The 20,675-nt window shown below is 42.3% G+C and overlaps 3 protein-coding genes across 5 annotated transcripts; 2 read left to right on the plus strand and 1 right to left on the minus strand.

Annotated features, from left to right (window-relative positions):
* Positions 1 to 5,857: 5,857 nt before the first annotated feature.
* LOC112450327 lies at positions 5,858 to 9,636 on the minus strand. Its single transcript, XM_025004678.2, has 3 exons — positions 8,698 to 9,636; positions 8,534 to 8,616; positions 5,858 to 6,865 (listed from the first exon to the last, which is right to left on the minus strand). The coding sequence occupies exons 1-3, from the start codon at positions 9,053 to 9,055 to the stop codon at positions 6,374 to 6,376; spliced, it is 933 nt and encodes a 310-aa protein (XP_024860446.1). The 5' UTR covers positions 9,056 to 9,636; the 3' UTR covers positions 5,858 to 6,373.
* Positions 9,637 to 10,002: 366 nt separating this feature from the next.
* Positions 10,003 to 13,551, plus strand: otc (ornithine transcarbamylase). Of its 2 annotated transcripts, none has more exons than XM_025004601.2 (10): positions 10,003 to 10,165; positions 10,247 to 10,400; positions 10,507 to 10,588; positions 10,948 to 11,035; positions 11,749 to 11,902; positions 11,986 to 12,108; positions 12,194 to 12,247; positions 12,326 to 12,475; positions 12,609 to 12,746; positions 12,850 to 13,551. In XM_025004601.2, exons 1-10 carry the CDS (start codon positions 10,083 to 10,085, stop codon positions 12,907 to 12,909), a joined length of 1,086 nt encoding a protein of 361 aa, XP_024860369.1. In that variant the 5' UTR covers positions 10,003 to 10,082; the 3' UTR covers positions 12,910 to 13,551. The 2 variants fall into 2 exon arrangements, with proteins under 2 accessions (XP_024860369.1, XP_017265650.1); XM_017410161.3 differs by having other exon boundaries at positions 10,006 to 10,165; positions 10,262 to 10,400.
* Positions 13,552 to 14,524: 973 nt separating this feature from the next.
* gpr161a (G protein-coupled receptor 161a) lies at positions 14,525 to 20,572 on the plus strand. 2 transcript variants are annotated; one of them, XM_017410147.3, is made up of 6 exons: positions 14,525 to 14,877; positions 16,005 to 16,395; positions 17,626 to 18,347; positions 18,430 to 18,537; positions 18,834 to 18,959; positions 19,103 to 20,572. In XM_017410147.3, exons 1-6 carry the CDS (start codon positions 14,535 to 14,537, stop codon positions 19,372 to 19,374), a joined length of 1,962 nt encoding a protein of 653 aa, XP_017265636.2. In that variant the 5' UTR covers positions 14,525 to 14,534; the 3' UTR covers positions 19,375 to 20,572. The 2 variants fall into 2 exon arrangements, with proteins under 2 accessions (XP_017265636.2, XP_017265638.2); XM_017410149.3 differs by having other exon boundaries at positions 16,008 to 16,395.
* Positions 20,573 to 20,675: the final 103 nt, after the last annotated feature.

The following is a 20,675-nucleotide window of genomic DNA, read 5'->3' on the forward strand; positions in this document are numbered from 1 at the left end:
CCACAAACAAGGGAGGATTCTCCCAAAGCAGGCAGGCCGTCCACCGGTGTGCTGGAGCCAGGGGGACAGGAGGGGGGACCAGATGACCAAAACCTGAGCTGTAATACCAGGAGTATTATGGGATTCTCCACCTGGAACACTTAGATTACAGCGAGCAGACACACTTCATGTGCTGCATTTTTTTTAATGGCATGCAAGCCAATTCTTTCCCTTAATATTTATCTATGGGAGCCTATTTGTTGCAAATAAACAAACAAAAAGGTCCTTCAAGTATTTTATAAAAACTGACTATACTAAGTCGTAATTATCAGATGCTAAGTCCAAAGCTTGAAATACTGTTTTATAATTATTACTTCAGAAACCATAGTTATAATTTCTGCACATCATAATTCTGACTTCGCCATATGAGATATGGCAGACATACAGCTCCCATTCTGAAGACTTTGTGTAAAATGTAAATAAAAACAGAAGGCAAATCTCATAAACTCATGTTTTATTCCTAATGGAAACATCAAATGTTTAAACTTAAAAAAATAAGGTATTTTAAATTTGATGGCAGCAAAACATCTAAAAAAAAGTCAGGATAGGAGCAACAAAATGCTGCAAAAGTTACTGGTCCAAATAAGAAACAGAAACTTAGGTTTAACATGTGATATGTTTACTTTGTTCCACTGAGAATTAAATATGAATTAAATATGAATTAATTATTTATATTATTATTATAATTATTTCGTCATTGATTTAGTTTAAAAAAACGTTGTTTAACTTTCGGTTCTTCCCTCGACTACTCTTGAAAAACAGAAAATAAAATAGCTTCTCATCACAACACCTAATTGGTGTTTGACTGCATGTAATCTGTAGTGGATCGAGTGCATCATATGGGTTTGCAGTGAACTGTTGTAATATTTTTACGCGGGTTTTCTCCGCCTGAAGTGGTATTTCGCTTTTATCTAGTTAATTTACCAACAATTCTTTAACTGTGTTTATTCCTCTCATCATGGACAACAAGTCCTGTGAATTTGGAGACATTTGTTCTTTTTTTGCAAAAGTTACCAGAGGGGAACCAAATATTTCAGCTGTCTGAAATAATCCGTTCCCCCTCTAAAACACAGGACAAAAGTAATTTACCAACTACTCCTTAACTGTGTTTATTCCTCTGTATTATGATATTATTAGCACATTTTATTTTTAAAAGAATTATGTTTTTGTTTTTTTTATGAGAAATATTTGCCCCTCTAAACAATTCTGTTAATAGATAAGTCATTATTTACGGAGACACAGGGGGAACCGTATCTGATGGGGGAACGGCAATGACTTATATGTATTTAAGTCATTGAGGAACGGGGCTCGACGTAACAGCAGCAACTCGAGCACATTACTGTCCCCTATATGTCAAGAGGACAAATAACACCTTTTCTGTTCAAATTGCCAACCCGCCACAGTGGTGTGTGTGTTGATCAAATTTACCCGCCACTTCAAATATTTACCCGCATTTGGCGGGTGGCGGGTGCTAATTTCCACCCCTGCATTCACCCCTTCATTCACTCATTCACACACTGATGAAGGTAAGCTACACTGTAGCCACAGCTGCCCTGGGGCGGGCTGACAGAAGCGAGGCTGCCATTACACCGGCGCCATCTCTGATCACCACCAGCAGGAAAGGCAGGTGAAGCGTCTTGCCCAAGGACAACAGGCAACCCACAGGTTACAGGCAGGACGAACCCCTACCTCCTGAGCCATAACGATGACTTAATGTCTCACATCTGGGAGAAAACTAGGTCATCATTTTGTGATGCAGATAATCAACAGCCTGATTAACTCTATATGAAGGAGAGGCACAAGGAGATCACACCAGATACTGACTGGTGTCCTGACCCCCCAATACAGTAAAAATAAATATTTTAGAGCGGGCTTTTATTGTGGCCATCCTGAGGCACACCTGTGCAATAATCCTGCTGTCTAACCAGCATCTTGACATGTGAGGTGGATGGATTATCTCAGTTCACTAACACAGATTTACACAAATTTGTGCACAATATTTGAGAGAAAAAGGCCTGTTTGTGTACGAAGAAAAAGTCTTGGATCTTAAAGTTCAGCTCATGGAAAATGGGAGCAAAAACAGAAGTGTTGTTTATAGTTTTGTTTGATATATAATATATTATTTCAGAATTATGACAGCATCTTGTCTCGTGACTTTACTTTTTTCTACAAATATGAGATCTTAAGTCATAACTATGAGGAGAGAGCCTCTCCTAATGGCGTCATCACGTATTACTAAATTATTACTAAATTATCCCACAAATAGGAAATGCTGAGTCATATTAACGCCATCTCGCATTTTTAAAAAGTCATAATTTTGAGCTGTATGGATGAGAAAATTAAATCATTTCTAAGTAATATAAAATAAATATTAAAAGATCATAAGTCATAAATACATTCTTAACTCATAGTTATGAGATAATGTTGTCTAATAGTAGTAAGGTAATAATTACGACTTAGAGAACCTTTTCTAATCACAGAAGCAGAAAAGGTTTTTTATATTTTTCCTATTATTTCCATATAGCTCTGCTCATTGTCTGATCTGTAGCTCTAACGCGTCAGGCCTCTTGTTAACAGCAGTAAAAACAAACATTTATTTAATCTCTAAGAAGTATTAGGAAAACCTGAAACTGCACCTCACATTTCAGCTATTCCACTTCATATCAGCTATCATGTAAACTAAAAATAAAATATAAAATAATCAGAACAACTAATGAAGGTTTACAGCTACCAGGCTACCTAAGGCGACTCTGTCAAGGCTTCTTATTAACTCATTTTAAAAGGAAAAACCCTGGAAACTACTGCTTAAAGTAAAAACACAGCCTATTAAATCAGTTCCTCTAAGATTTATAAAACGCAATTGGCTCTAATTGGTTTTACTGCACACAAAAAAATGATGAGGAAGGAGGAGGAGGACTCATTTAGTTCACATTTATATGTACACATCTTATTATTAACGTTTAGGTGAGAGTTTTAGTTTCCTCTTTATCTCATCGCTGTTGCAGCTTGAAGTTACATCAGTCGCTGCTACAAGTCAGGAAGTCTTTTAGCTCGATCCCCCATTTTCCACTTTGTGTTTCCTCCATTAAAAGTCATGCTGAGTTCAAGTCAACGTCACGATAAAGAAAATCACAACTTGAGCAGCGTTTACTCCCCGCTCCGGCTTCCTAATGATATAAATATTTCATAAAGTTGAGTTGGATGCAAGCTGTTTCCTAGCAACACTTTTCTAATGAGATGTATAGTAAACCACGATACAATCAGCTCCAGTGGTGAAAGGAAAAGTCCAGGACTTATTTATCTGTGGTCTTATTTACTGAGGTGGCGTTTTGTAACAAACTCAACGAAATAAAAGTCAGGTTGAAGAGCGATCTGAAGGGACTCCATCAGAGTCACACTGTTTTCAGCGTGACTCTGTTTTCAGTAAAACTTACCTGAAACACATCATCTGGACAATGTTTTACCTCAGAAAACTGGATAAAAAAGGCATTTATACATTTATTAAATTATTTGTGAATAAGTTTCTTAACCTACCACTTTGTTTGGTTATAACCACAGTAAAAATTTAAGTAAATTTATTGGAAGAACTAAAAAGTATTCATGAACTCTTTTATTTGTTGGTTTTTAGGAGTTTTGCTTTGTTGTAGTAAAAGGTGTCGTGGTTTCTGATTTTCCATCTATAATTCTTTGTTTTTAAGGTTTTACATTGTTTTTTTCCCACTTGGTCTGTGCCCCCTACACCTGGTCCTAATTTATCGCCTCCCTCAGGTGAGCAGTTTGGTTCGTTTTTGTGTTCAGCTTTGTGTTTGCATTTGGGCCCCGAGGAGCATGAAGTGTGACTGAACAGGCTGGGAATTCAGACTGTTTCACACCAAACGGGACGGCGAAAAGCTCGACATGACATCCAGAGAAGAATTCACTGAGCAAACTCGTTTTTACTGCAGTCAGCTCTCACAATCAGAGTTATGGGTGGTGGTGACCAGCTGGCAAACATGTGCTTGACGTCACCATGGCAACGTCTACATTAAAGTGTTTGTTTTCTGTTTCTGCAGGTCCAGGTACTGAGGCAGAACATGGCTCCAGAACCGCTGGGAGTCGTCTGGTTTCTTCTCCCCTGCAGTTCTGGGTTTAGCCGTCGGTGCTGGTCCTTTCTGCTCCTCAGGAGGAAGCTTCGGTTTGTCCTCGCTTTTGCTTTTTGGCGTTTCTTTTTCTTCATCTTTTATGTTCTCTCGCTCTTTATGTTCTTCGTCTTCATCCTCCTCACTCTCCTCTTCTTCTTCGTCCCCTCCATGCGTCTCTTTCACACCATCCTCCTCATCACTTTCTTCAGCTTCAGAGCTTCTCTTGTTTTTAGTTTCTTCCTCTTTTCTTTCTTCTCCCTGATTCTGTTCAGCTTCACTGCTTTCTTCCTCCTCGTTTCCACTGTCTTCCTCTTCAGCGTCTTCCACAGCCTCTTCTTCCTCATTCCCTGATCCCCCCTCCTCCTCCTCCTCCTCCTCCTCCTCCTCCTCTTCCTCATCTGTGGTCTCTCTTTCACCTTCGTCCTCCTCTTCCTCTTCAGTGCTCTCTTCCTCCATAGCCTCACTTTCAGCTTCCGAATCGTCTGCAGACACTTCTTCCCCCTGATCCTCTTCATCACCATCTTCCTCTCCCTCGCCCTCCTCTGTCTCTTCATCTTCATTCTCCTCTCCCTCACTTTCGGACCCTTCTTGCTCCTCAGTTTCTTCCTCTTCTTTTTCTTCTCCAGACTCCATTTCTTCCTCATGTCTTGCAGATTCTGCTGTGTCACTTCCCTCCCTGTCCTCCTCCTCCTCCTCTTCCTCATCTGGGACTTTGCTCTCACTGTGTGCACGCTCTGATTCATCGCTGCTTTTGTCTCCTTCATCCTCACTCATCTCGCTATCCTCCTCCTCTTCTTCGTTACTTTCCTCATCGGTCGTCTCCTAACTTCCACCTTTGTCCTCCTCTGCTGCTCCAGTCTCTTCAGAGTCTCTCGAACCTTCAGCATCACTTTTATCACCTCCCTCATCTTCCTCCCCAGTGTCGCAGCTTTGTGTCTCCTCCTCCTCCTCCCCAGATGCACCATCTTGCTCTTCCTCACCTCCTTCAGGTTCACTCTCCTCTGCAGCCTCGACTCCACTGCTGCTTTCACTTCTTTCCCTGTTTTCACTCCACTTTTTCCTTCTTCATCTTCCTCATCCTCACTATTTGTTTCATCTACAGAACCTTTAGAGATTGTCTCGTCTTCATCTTCACCTCCTTGTTCCTTTTAGAAGGTTTCTTCATTCCTGATCTGCTCAGACTCGACACCTGTGGCTGCTTCCTGATCTGACGGACCATGGCCTCCATCTTTGGCCCTGCTCTTCTTCTCGGCTATTTTCTGCTCCAAGTCTTCTGTTTCGTTTGAAGTGGACAGCGACGAGGTGGAAGAGAAGGGCTGCTGTGTAACTGCTTTCCGTTTTGTGAGCCGCTTGGCTTTAGGAGGTGTTTCAGGTTCAGCAGAGTCAGGCTGAAGACCCCTCCTCATCGCTGAGGAGCCCAGCAGCTGCACCTGCGACCCCAGCAGCGGGAATTAGAGACGCTGCATCGCTGCGAATTTCCTCAGACAGGTGTTCAGCTTCCTGTCTGTCTGACTCAGATAGCGGTAAATCTACCCCAGCAGGTTCAGAGGCTTGCAGGGATTTGGCTCCTCTGAAAGAAAGCCCCTCTGTTCTCCGTGCATCACAGAAGACTTCAGGAGGCACGTCAAGCTGTGATGACAGCCGGCTCAAACCTTCAGCCGTCTAAGTCCCTGACTTAGCCTCAGTGTTGTGTTTTCAATCTCCACCAGAATCATTTCTCACTTTGATGTCCTCCCTGTCTTTCCCTGGTTTTGTTTCCTCTGTCTTTGTCTTGTCTTTTACTTTAAATATCCTCTGCTTATCTAAGGTTTTACCTGTACTTTCTTTTGCTGTGTTTCTGGGAAAGTTTAGCTCATCTTTTTCATCGTCCCTGATGCCTTTGCCTCCGACGGGGGGAGTTTCCTGCACATCTCTCTTTGTCTGGTTTGACTTCGAGCTCTTGTGGTTTTGTTTTACTTTTGGCAGGTGTAGATTTCACTCCCAGAGATTCAGCCTGAAAAGGTTCAGTGACCGGGGTGGATACTGCTGGAGGCGATTTAACAAACACTGCTTGTGTTTTGGATGTTTCTCAACGCAGGCTGAACACCAAACTTCTCCACTGTGCAGATGGTTTAATTTGCTGTATATCCTGTTGCATCCCCACTTCAGCAGGTTTTACCTCTGTGTTTTCACTCTTTGACTCATTTCCAGCTGACGCTGACCTGGTTGTTTGGTTAAGATTTGTGATCTTTTGAACTGATTTTGTGTCTAAAGATGGTGATATCATATTCTCTTTTGGGGGCTCCTCTCTGTTCCTTCTCAAAATAACTTCCTGAGACATTATTGCTATTTCTGTTTAATTCTTTAACATTTTTTCTGACATTTTCCTTCATTTCACTCTTTACCTTTTGAACAGATTGTCGAGTTTTTGCTTTGCTCTTGTCGTGTTTGTTTGATTTAAAACTGCAGAGCCTCTTCTGAGCTCTCCTGTCTTCTGGAGTTGTAGTTTCGGGGAACTCCTCAGTAATGATCTGCCGGTCTTTATGATTTTCTTCCCTCCTCTGCAGAGCAGACGCTTCTTTCTTTACAGAGCTAGAGCCTGTCAGGACCCCTGTCGGCAAGGCTTTACGAGAGATTTGGTCAGACTTCCCACTGGACTGGAACTGTTCTGCATACGCCTCTGCCTCTTTCACAGATCGTCTGGAAGCTCGGCCCCTTTTCCTTTCCTGTAAGACATCACATCAGGATTTTAAAAAAAATAAAAAGTCATGAAAAGGAAGGCGCCATGCCAGACTGCGCTGTGCTGTTAAAGGAAGTTAGCGCAACACAATCAATAACTGGAAATATAATTAGGGCTTTAAATGGTTATGAGTGTTTGAATTCTTTCAAAAAGACAGCTCAGATTTCTTTGAGGTGAGGTTCTGTGGAAAGGTTACAAACAATTAATGTCTTATTTGTTGTAGATTACTCTTTGAACAACCTTAGCTTGGATAAAATCGAGTTTAATTCTGTCCAGATTGACGAGCTAGCGGCGAGTTCGAGCGGAACGGAGACCAAAATAGATGACTGCTTTCTGAAAACATTTTAATATTTTCTAAAAGTTCTGATTTTATAAACCATCAGTGTCATATTGAACAATTATTTACAAAGAAATTAGGATTATTTGCACTTTCAACAGGAATATCATAACATTTCTACCTTTTGATGTGAAAATGATGGTGGTGTTATTTACATTTCTGGAACTGGAGTTATCATCTAGTCGACGGCATTCGACTTTGGTCTTGGCCCTGCTTGGACTAGCCTTTAGCTCATCAAACCAGTCAGAACCAATCTCTGTTTCTCCAAACGGAGGTGATTCAAACAGCAGGTAATATAATGTCATCTCCACACAGAGCCCTGCTGCAAAACACCTGAACTGTCTTTTTAACTTCAGCTCATTTACTTGATTCATCCTGACGTCTGCTTTGTGTCATATGGTTTGAATATAATCATAAATGCACATGTACACTTCAGAAGATAAATGCTGATTGTGTGTTTTTGCAGAAACAGACACAAGCACAAATTTGCACAAGACTGGAAACTGATATAGAAATTGACTTAAAGCATGAAAAATCGGTAGCTTGTAAGAAAACATCAAGAACATCTTTGGCTATATAAACAAATTACTCAATGACAAATAATCAGATCAATGTGGATAAAAACACAGAGGTTAAACTGAGGCCTGTGGGTTTTTTTAAAACTGTGCAACACTGACATAAGATGTTTAAACGTAAGCTCTGTTTTTACAGCTTTCATTAAAAGGGCCAAATTGATCCCATTCGTTCCTGATAAGGCGGGAAGGAGCTCCACGTGTTGGAGGAACCCGGTGCACGCTGCAACGTGGGAAACTCGTCCGCTGCTTGCTTCATCGCTGGCTGTGGAAACGATGATGGGATGTGGCAAGATCCCGGCCAACTTTTCCAAGGCTTTGCAAAAAAAGCGTGCCTGTTTCTGTGTGCGTCTGTGCGCCTCCACCAAATACACGTAAGAGGTGACAGAAGCTGGGAGAAGAATCGTCAGACATTCATGTGACCGGAAAAATAATGTAGGGAGGGAAAAACCACAATTCAGTTCGGTATTACATTTTACTGTACATCAAGTGGAAATTTTCTCCACACAGACATACAGTATGTTTGCTGAGGTATGCACAATTCCTGGAAAAGGCAGCGAGTCTTCAACTTTGCTACTTCCTGGCTTTCGAATACTTTTAATTTAGAGCAGAAAGAGGAAACCTTCAGGGGAAAATCAAACTCAACAGCCTGTATTAATGATCCTCTGGAGAGTATTCTGCATTTATCGCTTCTATCAAAAGGGAAATCCTTCCAAAAAGCTAAGAGGAGAATCACTTCTCTTACCGTACGTGGCAAAAAGTCAGCAGTCGTTTCTTTATCTTCTACAGCTCCAGTGACATTTAGTTGTTTCTTAAAAGGTTCTCCCGCTGAAGGAGACAAAAACAAAACTTTTATAAACACCCGTCTGCTAATTATCCGTCTCATCATGATTTAGTAGTTTGAATTACCTGTTTGTGAGGAGCCTGGAGGCTCTTCTTCATTGACACTTTTATTGGAAGCACAGATGAAGGGTCTCGTCGGGCTGCGGGGATCTTTGGGTGTTGAAGCTGAAGACTCGTCTTCATGAGTTGCAGCTTGGTTTGTTATTTTTATACATGCAGCAGGATTATGCTTGCATTTAGATACAGTCTTGGTTAAAACTAAAGGAGAAGGCAACTCTCTGGATTTGGGCTGAGAGGTGGTGGAGGCTTCGCTCTGACACAGTGATTTTGGGCTTGATGAGGATACAGGGTGAGATCTGGGGATAAAAGTGGGCTTGCTGCTGCTTCTGGTCCTGGGGGGGGGGAGATGTGGGGGCGGCAACATTCTTTCAGAGCGTCTTCTGGGTTTTGGATATTTCTGGTCCTTTGCAGAGAGGTGCCGAGGAGGCCAGAGTTGAGACGAGGGGAGGCTCCGAGACAACTCCCCCCAAACAGCTCTGCAGATTTTTTTTTTTCTGAAAGACGAGAAACCAAAACCAGAGCGGTGAAGGTTTGAAACGAATCTCTGCAGCCCCCCCACCCCTCAAAGAGTTGCATCATAGCACTACAGCAGAGCAGAAGGTCGGTGCAACACTTCTCCCTACTGGAGCTAAACTGGGATTACAATCAAGATGTACAACACTAAATTAAATTTTACACTTTCTAAGAAACCTAAAAGTTTTAAATTAATCCCTATTATACCAAGGTTATTTTATGACATTGTTTGAGTTATTTTCTTAATGGCTATCCATAAAATGAACAATATAATTGCCAAATTGTTGCAACAGAAACTCATAAAAGTTGCAGAAAATCATTTAAGTGCGGAGTTAAAAAAAATATATATATTATTTTTGCAAAAAAATAAAAAGTTGCTTGCTTATGAAAGATGATGAACTATTTATTTTAACACAAAATACTGAGCAAACAATCCACTTCAGACATCAACTGTTATTTATTTCCAACTAGCAGTGATTTAAACACATTATTGTCCCATAAAGTTGTCCTCCGAAGTTTTTGTGCAACGTTAAGTTTTATTTATTTATTTAGTAAAAAGCTCATGCGATTCTGAATTAAAGCAAAATATACTCCACAAGAAAATAAAGAAACAAACAAACAAAAAAATATAAAAACAATCGCCTACTGGTTAGAGCATACCCTGAATATTTTAATCTTCATTCATTTAGAATATCTAATTATCAAAACAGCCATGTTTTACATTTACCCACTGACTGATGCGTTATTTAAACATTTTTCAGACTCCGCCTACTTAGAGTTCCGCTGCGTGCGCCGGCGTATAAATGGTGCGGACCATGTGGCTACTTTCTTTGCTGTAATTGAATAGTTGTCTCTCTGAGGCTTTCCTCTGGATAACAATGCCTCTGAAGCTGTTGTCTGTCAGCAGCCGCCTTTTAAAATGTCAGAACCCTTTCCTCCACAGCTGGGAACGAGGATTCGGGTAAGAAACTCCAATTAAGTTTGTTTAGAAATGAGTGCTAATGTAAAAAAAGAAAGAAGAAGCATGCATTAATTCATTCAGCTTGTTGCTTTCCAGCACTGGAGCAGCTTCCTTTAGTTCAGTGAATTTAAAAGGCCGCAGTTTTCTCACACTTAAAGATTTTAACTCGGATGAGATCAAGAGGCTGCTGTGGGTGTCAGGGGATCTCAAGCATCGGATAAAGCACGAGAAACAGGTATTTAACTAAAAGGTAACAATGTCCACATGTCCAATGTGTCCTGCTTCACTCTGTGGTCTTTGGTTGGCTCATTTAGACAAACTGTCTGCTCTTTCTATTTCAGTATCTGCCTCTTCTGCAGGGAAAGTCGATTGCGATGATATTTGAGAAGAGGAGCACCAGGACAAGAATGTCTACAGAAACAGGTGTTCGTTTAGTAAACCGAGCTCAGTGTGGGGAGCATTATAAGCTTCCACTGATATGATGTTTGTTCTTTTATATATTTCTGTGAATATTTGAGCAGAACGTGTCCCCGTGCTGCTGGCTGGCCTGATAAAGTTGATCCCTGTTATTGTTCAGAGGGACAAAAGAGCTGCTGAACGACACTTTTCAGTGTCCAGCCTCGAAACAAAACTCTCAACATCCACTTCCACTTCATATCCTGAACAATGTTTCCATGTTTCTGATGGCTTTGTTTGTTTTAAAGTATTTCAGGACATAATTTGGCTTTTACTGAAACCAGAGTTTCCTTTAATATTAATATATTTTTAAATTGTTATTACAGGTTTTGCTTTGTTGGGCGGACACCCCTGCTTCCTCACGTCGCAGGACATCCACCTGGGAGTGAATGAGAGCTGCACCGACACAGCGAGGTGCTTCCTCCGAGTACTTTGTTTGCACATTTGCTTACCTTTTGGGTTTAAACAGGAGAAGGGTTCCTATGTGGCGCTGAAAAGTAAGGAATGTGAAAATAGACAATTTATTATAGAAAAACAGCAGCATTCCCAGACTTTGTTGCGTTTATTTAAAAGAGGAAGATCCAGTTTTTCTAGAACGTTCACCATCATGATGTCTATTTTTTAGTTCATCCAACTTAAAGAGTCTTGAGTTAAAGGTTTTATTTCATCAGTTCAGTTTACATTTCTGCTATATGTCAACGTGTAAAACCCTGAGTTACTTCCAGTCGTTGCACGTTTCATGACAAACTCCTTGTTACATTTATAAGTTGCCACTTTTAGTCACAACCCAGCCCTAACCTGTTGCTCTTTTCTAATTTATAATATATGGAAACAGTGTTTTCACATGAGCCTCACTTTGTGCCTAAAAAGACCGAAACCCTGGATTTTAGATTATAAACTAATTGAAAAATCTTTAATTAGAACAACATTTCTTCTTTAAAAGGTTTTCTACAGTGTTTGAAGCATGCAGAGACTAAAACCACACGACTGCTCGAACATCTACAGTAAATTTACAAACACTTTGATGTAAAATGTGTAGAAACCCTGATTTTAACACATTATTCTGACACTGACATGTAATATTTCTGTTCGTAGTTAAAAGCAGCACATGTGATCTGTCTCCGCAGGGTTCTGTCGGGTCTCTGTGACATCGTTTTGGCCCGAGTGTACAGCCACTCCACCCTGGAGGAGCTGGACAAGGAGGCCTCCGTCCCCATCATCAACGGCCTCTCTGATCTGTATCACCCCATCCAGATCCTGGCAGACTTCCTCACCTTACAGGTGCCACGTTCCCCCCTCCGTCTGTGACGCTTGTCCTTCGCAACGTGACAAACACAGCTAAACCTCCACCCGTTCTCTCCCAGGAGCATTATGGATCCCTGAGCGGGCTCACAGTGAGCTGGATAGGAGATGGGAACAACGTCCTCCACTCCTTCATGATGACTGCAGCCAAACTAGGCGTTCATCTTAAAATCGCTACACCCGAGGTTTGACAGGTTTTGTGTTTTACCGTTGTCTTCTGTGAGGGGTCCTTGTTTCGACCTCCAGTAAAAATACGCTTTTTTCTTTAAGGGTTATGGGCCTGAAAAGAGTGTCATCGAAGAGGCACAGAAGCTGTCCAGGCAGGTACTGCTCACAGTCAGGTTCTGATTCAAGGCTTCAGTCTGGGTCGTTGTTAATGAGTGGATCTGAACTTTGCCCCAGCATGGGACTCAGCTGGTTCTGACCTCTGACCCGATGGAGGCGGCCCGTGGCACCAACGTGCTGGTCACCGACACGTGGGTCAGCATGGGTCAGGAGGAGGAGAAGAAGAAGAGGCTCAAAGACTTCCATGGATACCAGATTACAATGCAGGTAAAAAAAAAGTTTGTTTTTTAAGTTATGTACAAATTATAAACAGAAAAAGAAGTTGATATTAGAAGACAAAAAAGGCTACATTGTCATCAGAAGGGTTTAAGCCCTATATTTTGGGTGGGGTGCATTACAGACTGGAAGTGTGGCCCAACCGGGCTGGACCTTCCTGCACTGCCTGCCTCGGAAGATGGAGGAGGTGGACGACCAGGTTTTCTACTCATCCCACTCCCTCGTCTTCCCTGAAGCTGAAAATCGGAAATGGACCATCATGGTGGGTAACCTGCTCAAACTTTACGGTTCTGTTCTAAATATGCTTGTTTTAAACCTATTAGAACGTTCTCTGTTCACTAAACCCCACAATGTTCCTCTTTTAGGGTCTGATGGTGTCCCTCCTGACTGACTACAGTCCACAGATCCCCATGCTAAAGTTTTAACCTCAACTCTTAATGTTTTACTTCAGAACCACTGATATTTACCTCATGACTACATGATTACCCCAAAGTAACTGTGTTTACATGGCTTAGCTGTAATATTTGTTCATTACGGATCAGTTTCTGTGTTATTTATTTATCAGAAAGGAGTGCAAAGAGGCCAGCCAATATTAGCATTTACAATGCACATTATGAGCTTTTATTCTGAAAAAACAAAACCAAAAGAAACACAGATATTTAATAAAGAGATAACACTTTTCACAATTTCAGAAAAAAATACATGAACCAGCCCATTTATTGTGTCTATGTAACCTCTCTGGTCTGTGTAATTTCAATTTTATGTTTATTACAGAAGGCAGTGTAACTGTGTGTGTGTGTGTGTGTGTGTGTGTGTGAGTAAATAGGAATCCCATAAAATGCCTTATAGAACCACAGCAAGGTTAAAGGTTTTTATGTGTGGACTATAAATCATACATCTCATTTTTTTGATATTTTTACTTACAGAATGATAGCTTTGGTTCCTAGCTCCATAGAAATAACCACTCTCATATTTTCATATCAAAAAGGAGCCTAAAAAACATAAAATGAACACAGAGTAGTAATGTCCATCTGTAGATCAAGAATAAAGTTTTGTGTCCATCTAGAGTTTGTTTTTTTTTTGGTTGTTTATTTCCAACTTCAAGACTCACACAGTAATGCATTTTTTGGATTGTAACATACTGACTTTATGGGGTTTTTTTTAGTTTAGAAAGAAGTATTCTTTCCAAAGTAGTGTGATTACATAAATCGCCTTTGAAAATCACCAAAGAAATCAAAATAAAATGAATAAAGCAATATTCTGACTATCAGATTGGGTTCTGACTACTTGTAATGTGTATTTTAAAATAAAAAAAATAGTTGCTTATGATTTATTACAAACTAAACAAATATTTAACTTATTGAGGAATAAAATGAAACTAGTAAAACAGGCTCCAACCAAATCTACCTAAAAAGTACAATATTACAAACAATAATTCAAAAAATTAAAATTTGCAATGGAAAGCACTTTTTTTTGGACTATTCCTTCTGAAATTACTTTTTTTGACTCAGTTTTGTGCGACAGCGCCACCGAACGGTCGGAGTCGGTAACGCGCCCGGTGTTGCGCCGAAAAAAGCGCCCCGTCTTAAAAAAAAACAAAGAAAAGCCTTTGAAGGCAAACTGGTGTTTTTAATCTACAGACGTTTCAACGTTTGATCCAAAAATCCATGTTAATGATAAGGTACTTATCAAATAATCCCCCTGTTACTTACTTTTTGCGCTTCCTGCGTCGGAGCTGGCTTTTGCTCGGCCGGGGTTTCTGATTGGCAGACGGATGATGACGTATTAGTGCGGGAAGCTACGATCTACGTGTGTGGTCCAAGCTTATATACCGTGAAAAAAAGATGCAAGTTTGAAGTTTATTCATAAAAAATGATCTATGTAAACACGAGACGATATTTACAAACACATTTCCTTTTATGTTATGGTTTGTTTTCAACAAAACGAGAAAAGGACACACTACACCCCGCTTTTGAAACCAAATAAAAATCACTTTCGATGTGTTTTTTTCGATACGAAATACGTCAAAAATGGTTCCACATTCAGAACAATGGCATTAGCCGAGTCGCTGGAGAGAAAACGTGGCCGTGTTTTCTCTCGACGACCACCCACACACTCCGGGAGTGTGGGCCGCTCGGAGAGGGAGCTGGAGCGTAGGTGGGAGGCGAAGGAGGAGGACGCCATTGCAGCCACAGCTGGCTGCTGGAGACCCGTCTGGAGGAGGAACGCTACGGAAACTTTCCCACTTTTCCCCTACGAGGAGCGTCTTTTTTCCCTCTCTCTGTCCCCTTCCATTCCCTCCCGGTGTTGGGCGAGAAAACAGAGCGGTAAAAATGGACGTTTTGTCTCGGCGGCGGGGGGAAACGAGGAGCCGGGGCGCCGAACAAAAGCAGGTAAAAGAGCCGAGGACCGAGCAGGACAATGGGGGAAAGTTTCCGTTGAACTAACGGTAGTTTTAGCTCCTGTTAGCGGAGCGGCTAATCGGGCTCCATCTTCACCAAAACATCACCCTCCAGCAGCGCAGGAAGATAAAATGTCGCCAAAACGTCGTGTTTATGAATGAACTTTCACAGCCTTTATTATATCACAAAGTTCACTTAAATACACCACACACAGGGGGAACAAATTATGGCTTTAATTACATCTTTAGTTGTAGTTCAAACCCATCTTGTGCTCTTATTTTGACAATTTTCCCACGTGAGTGAAACTTTAAAACCCTTCTTTTAATGAAAAAGACACATTTTAAAGTTAGTTGTATATTGTATACACATATGATTAAACCATTTGATCATAAATTACTAAAATAACACTAGTATTGTAATAAACACACTAACACTGCTGCATCATCATGTATAAATTGCATAAAAATTCAGTTTCATGTAAAACATGTTGATATTTAAAAAAAAAAAACTTAAAGTATAATTTAAGTACTTGAAGTTAGGATGAGTTGTGACAAAAATTTTTTTAAAAAGGCTTTAAATGGATAACAAATGTGTTATTGTTTACTTGGTAGGGGAATCATATAATTAATGAGATTATTAATTATTTGAAACTACTGTTTTGAATACACTGTATAAATAATTAAGCATATAAATGGATGCAGGTTTCTTTAAATCTCCTTTTTATTGTGGGTTTTGGAATAACAACAAATACAAATCACCTTTTTCTTGGATATAATATGTCTAATTCATATTTTCTTCTAAAATGATCTTGCTTACATTAATCATGATGCTGTCGGTTATATGTTCTGTCCTTTTGCTTGTTCTGCTTTTAAAAATGTCAAATTTCATCTGATTTCCCTCCATTTTCTAGCAGCTTTTTTCATTTGAATGTTCAGATCAGAAACCTAAAAACACGCCTAAAATGGTTTTATTTTCTCCTCGAAGTTAAATAACCTGAAACTATTACTTGTAATTCAGAAAATAGATCCGTTCAGGTTCATGTTTAGTTTTTAACTTCCTGTTTATGGTAGAAAAAGATGTTTTTTTGTACTCGTTTGTAACGCTGAGTTCTTCTCCAGCAGTCTCCTACCCTTGCGTCGCCCGTCCGGTGGCCCGCCGTCGCACCATGAACGCCAGCAGGAACTGCACGCCGGCGGTGAGCGGCGGGGAGCTGGCAGCCCTGGAGTCCGTGTCCATCGTGACCATCACGCTGCTCGCCTGCCTGGGGAACCTGCTGATCGTGGCCACGCTTTACCGCAGGCCGTACCTGCTCACGCCCAGCAACAAGTTCGTGTTCAGCCTGACCCTGTCCAACCTGCTGCTGTCGGTCCTGGTGCTGCCGTTCGTGGCCGTCAGCTCGGCTAAGAGGGAGTGGGTGTTCGGGGTGGTTTGGTGCAACTTCACGGCTCTGCTCTACCTGCTCATCAGCTCGGCCAGCATGCTCACCCTCGGAGCTATCGCCATAGACAGGTTAGTCCCAAATCACAGATACGGTCGTTTCATCTTTTCATGCATCATTCTTAGAAATTTACAAAGGATTATTGCTTGAAACGTGCATTTGTGGTTTTATTTAACAATGCTTCTTAGCTCTGGTTTGGGACCAACAAGTATTTTGACACATGTGGTGCAGATTAATACTCAGATGGTAGGTTTTATTGATATTATATCAGTGTAACTGGATATTATTAGACAAAAGGCCTCAAAATGATGGTGCCACAGGCTGCTTAGACCTGACCTGAAAACGGGTCACAACACAAAGACTTCACTGTGGAAACGGTCGTGTTTCGGCCCCTTGTGACTGTTTTTGTTTTAGCGTCAGTTCCCCATGACTTAAGGAGGGGGGTGGAAACAAATGCACAGGTGAGACAAAACGATTGTGAAGCAGCGGCTCTCACCGGCGCGACACAGACTCTTCGTCACTCAGCGTCAGGAAACGCCGTGGACGAGTTGCTGTGACGTCTCCAAAACACCGTCCCACCTGCTGATCGTCCGGGTAAACAACCTGGAAAATGTCTGCAAGACTCCTGGAGCCTGGAGGACATTTATCAGCATGTCACACCCTTTAAAAACACCTGCGGAGCTCACCTTTTATTTACTTCAGTCCCATTTAGTGCAGCTGCAGAGTATCGCTTTGAGACGTTAAAGCATCAATAGATCTGTTCAGCTTGTGTTATGTCGCGATGAAAGATGAAAATTAGTCAGTAAAACAAGCAATTTTCCAAATTTCTGTAAGATTCTGCTAAAATAAGCAGCTGAAACTCTTTTCTCACACATAAAAAAAGGCTTCATTTTGCCTTTGGAAAATCATCAACGAGTCGCTCAGATCTCAGTCATGTCTGCGTTCTTACTATTATAGTAGCTGGAGTTATCATTTTGAAGTGTTTGAGTTAAATTCTGTATAATTCTTTTGTTTCCTGGGGATCACAGAGCTGCTGTAAATGTTCTCAATAGTCCCAACTGTTCTCGCTGCTTTCCTAATTACCCTCAGCACCTTTGGGGATTTCTGATTACACAGGAACCTTTTTGTTCTCCTGCCAGGTTCCCGTCTTTCTGTTGGGTTTGCAGCTTTCAGCAAAATGCGTTTTAGAGTTGAAGTTGCTGCAGCTTTCAGTTTCTGTTACTCAGCAGCTTCTGTGCGTTTTTTTTGTTGAGTTTCTCTCTGATGGATTTCCTCACCTGGTTTCTGCCTCGTCTCCACAGGTACTACGCCGTGCTCTACCCCATGATCTACCCCATGAAGATCACGGGGAATCGGGCGGTGGTGGTCATCGTCTATGTGTGGTTACACTCCCTGGTGGGCTGCTTGCCTCCTCTGTTCGGCTGGTCCTCCTTCGAGTTCGACTGCTTTAAGTCGACGTGCGTCGCGTCATGGTCCCGGGAGCCGAGCTACACGGCCTTCTGGGTCACCTGGTGCGTCCTCCCTCCGCTCCTCATCATGCTGGCTTGTTACGGCGTCATTTTCCGTGTCGCTCGCATGAAAGCCCGCAAGGTGCACTGCGGGACCGTGGTCGTGGCCCAGGACGACTCCGCGGGGGCTCAGAGGAACGGGCGCAAGAACTCGAGCACCTCCACATCCTCTAACGGAAGCCGGCGAAGCCTCGTGTACGCGGGGAGCCAGTGCAAGGCCTTGGTCACCATCTTGGTGGTGATCGGCGCCTTCCTTGTGACGTGGGGGCCTTACGTCGGGGTGGTGTGCACTGAGGCCCTGTGGGGGCGTGGCGGCGTCCCTCAGGGGCTGGAGACTCTGGTGGCATGGCTGTCCTTCTGCAGCGCCGTGTGCCACCCGCTCATCTACGGCTTGTGGAATAAAACCGTGAGGAAGGAGCTGCTGGGGATGTGCTTCGGAGACCGCTACTACAGAGAGTCGTTCGCCACGCGGCAACGGACGTCCCGCCTGTTCAGCATCTCCAACAGGATCACAGGTGGGACAGCGGCAGGGTTTCTAAGTAGCTTCTTCTTTGCAAGTTTCTGTACGATCGTATAAGATGCTGTTTTTACTTTCAGACTTGGGTATGTCCCCACACCTGACCGCCATGCTGGCTGGCGGAGGACACCTGTTGGCCCCTGGGAGCAGCACAGGAGACACCGGCTTCAGCTTCACTCAGGACTCAGGTCCGTGCATGAAACACACACATTCCTAAACGACAAAAAAATCTGCTTCTTATGTCAAATTTGCTTCTCTTTTCAAGAACAACTGAACTTCACTCAGACTTTACAAAGAAAGTAAAGATTTTTTTGGCTCATTTTGATGAATTTTCTGCACTTTTTCAGTCTTTTTTCCCCCCACTTTGTGCATCGCCTTGTACAAAAACACTGTTCTATTTTGCTGGAGGGTATTAAAATGCGTTAGAGTATATATAAAAGGACAGTTTGAGGAGTTAACCCTCTTTGTTTTTGTTTCCATGCAGGTACAGATGTGATGCTGTTAGACAACTCCTGCACAGATGGCCCCTCCCTCCCACTGCATCATGGGAATCCGTCCGGGAAGAGGAGGAGCTCGGTCACCTTTGAAGACCAGGTGGAGCATTCCAAAGGTATTTATCACCTCGTTGTCTGCGGGACAGAAGATTACAGACAAGGAAACACTTTTCATGTTTACGAGAGCGACAGAACAACACAGCAACCCAGTTTGTCTTTTTGTTTGGGCTTCACGACGAAACGCATTTTCTCTCTCCAGCCGAAAACACGTCCTCGGTCCAAGTCCACGCGGAGGTCCACAAATCCCTCGACTTGTTCGCCTCCTGCTTGGCGAAGGCCATCGAGAGCGATGCCAAGCTGGCGCTGTTCGGCGAGAACGGGGCTCAGCAGGCGGGGCTGTTCGTGACGAGGGCGGCGCAGAGACCCAGGTACACGGACGGTCAGAGACTCAGACTGGAGAGCATCGACGAAGGGATCGTTAAGGACGACAGGGAGGAGGACAACCGGGACGCGGAGGAGAAGCTGGTCTGAACACGTCAGGTCCACGTAAAGACCGAACGCTGCCCTATAGGAGCTCACAGAGTCGAGGGCGTTTGGGTTCTCCATACTTGAAACAGCAAACAGGAAGAGGCACATGATTCGTTCCACTCTGCCGGATCGAAGAACAAGCATCAGCGCGGCAAACCTTCGCATCGAATAGGAAGCCTTAACTACTGTAGCTTATGGCTTTGATTATTAGTGTTATTATAATGATGTTTCCCCATCATGTTATGTGTAAGGTTACAGTATTCTTACAAAAACAACTTAAAAAATGCATCGTCATGTGGTTTAAGAATTCACCAACAAGTTAAACGTGCAGATGTTTTGAGTTAAAGGTTATTTTGAGGTTTTCTGGGAAGCAACAGTCAGCGAGTCACAATTATTGTAACTTTAATCGTGTTTAACTACTTTGGAACGACTAATTAGCTGCATCTTTATGCCATCATGTTAACTAATCACTGCGTTGATTGGAAAAAACGTCACATTTTCTCAGCTCACGAGTTCCTACTGACCAGTCTAAAACAATGAACTCAAATTTCCCTCTTCAGGACGAGTTCAGAGTACAGGATTTTCAGCTTTAGTTGGATTGTTTTTGACACACTCCCTAAAACGCCTGGCTCAGAGCGTCACGTCTCACACCTTCATGCTCTTTAAACGCTTCATTCATAGAAGGAAAACTTGTAAATAATCCGATGAATGATGGCCGAATCCCCTTCATTTGCACCAGAGTCGACGCTAACACACATTTTAATCCTCGTGTCAGAACCAGGTCAGGACCGGAAACCTCCTACTGTAACCTCGTATTTCATTTCATGTTTTTTTATATCTTCTTGTGTATCCATCATACCAAACGTGTTCAGAGAAGGAAGATTATTAGGGAGTTATTTAGAGACATTTTCAGGAGTAAATTGAGCATCATTGGTGGTTTCTAGTCCGCTCAGACAGCGGTGTTCAGAGGTACATTCAGTTCATATCTGTGTTTTAACTCGTTTGACTCAAAGGAGCCTGTTTGTGGTCAGTAGATCCCAGTTCTCATGCCCCAGTCTTACCTCGTATGTTTACTTTTTTTATATTTGAACAGGTACGTTTGTAAGAAAACTATACGCCTAAGAGTCTATGTAACCTGTTACGTTTTTATTCTCTTGAAGCTATCGATACAAAGCATTAAAGTTTTATATTAAGAGGTTCACCTCTTCGTGTCCGCTCCGACTATCATGACGTCAGACGCCGAGGTTTGATTAAAAATATAAAGAAATTGCCTGCCTTCATGGAGACGTTTTACAGGCCATCAA

Source organism: Kryptolebias marmoratus, linkage group LG6, assembly GCF_001649575.2.
Source record: "Kryptolebias marmoratus isolate JLee-2015 linkage group LG6, ASM164957v2, whole genome shotgun sequence".
Taxonomy (NCBI): Eukaryota; Metazoa; Chordata; class Actinopteri; order Cyprinodontiformes; family Rivulidae; genus Kryptolebias; species Kryptolebias marmoratus.

What these genes read in the sequence shown, in the direction of transcription:
- otc (XM_025004601.2), top strand. Translation starts at nt 10,083, where the DNA reads ATGCCTCTGAAGCTGTTGTCTGTCAGCAGCCGCCTTTTAAAATGTCAG. An exon ending in AAGAATGTCTACAGAAACAG is followed by an intron (nt 10,589 to 10,947) that starts GTGTTCGTTTAG and finishes TTGTTATTACAG; the next exon opens with GTTTTGCTTTGTTGGGCGGA. An exon ending in TTAAAATCGCTACACCCGAG is followed by an intron (nt 12,109 to 12,193) that starts GTTTGACAGGTT and finishes TTTTTCTTTAAG; the next exon opens with GGTTATGGGCCTGAAAAGAG.
- LOC112450327 (XM_025004678.2), bottom strand. Translation starts at nt 9,055, where the DNA reads ATGTTGCCGCCCCCACATCTCCCCCCCCCCAGGACCAGAAGCAGCAGC. An exon ending in TCCAGGCTCCTCACAAACAG is followed by an intron (nt 8,617 to 8,697) that starts GTAATTCAAACT and finishes TGTCTCCTTCAG; the next exon opens with CGGGAGAACCTTTTAAGAAA. An exon ending in CTGACTTTTTGCCACGTACG is followed by an intron (nt 6,866 to 8,533) that starts GTAAGAGAAGTG and finishes GATGTCTTACAG; the next exon opens with GAAAGGAAAAGGGGCCGAGC.
- gpr161a (XM_017410147.3), top strand. Translation starts at nt 14,535, where the DNA reads ATGGCATTAGCCGAGTCGCTGGAGAGAAAACGTGGCCGTGTTTTCTCT. An exon ending in GGGGCGCCGAACAAAAGCAG is followed by an intron (nt 14,878 to 16,004) that starts GTAAAAGAGCCG and finishes GTTCTTCTCCAG; the next exon opens with CAGTCTCCTACCCTTGCGTC. An exon ending in CCAGGTGGAGCATTCCAAAG is followed by an intron (nt 18,960 to 19,102) that starts GTATTTATCACC and finishes TTCTCTCTCCAG; the next exon opens with CCGAAAACACGTCCTCGGTC.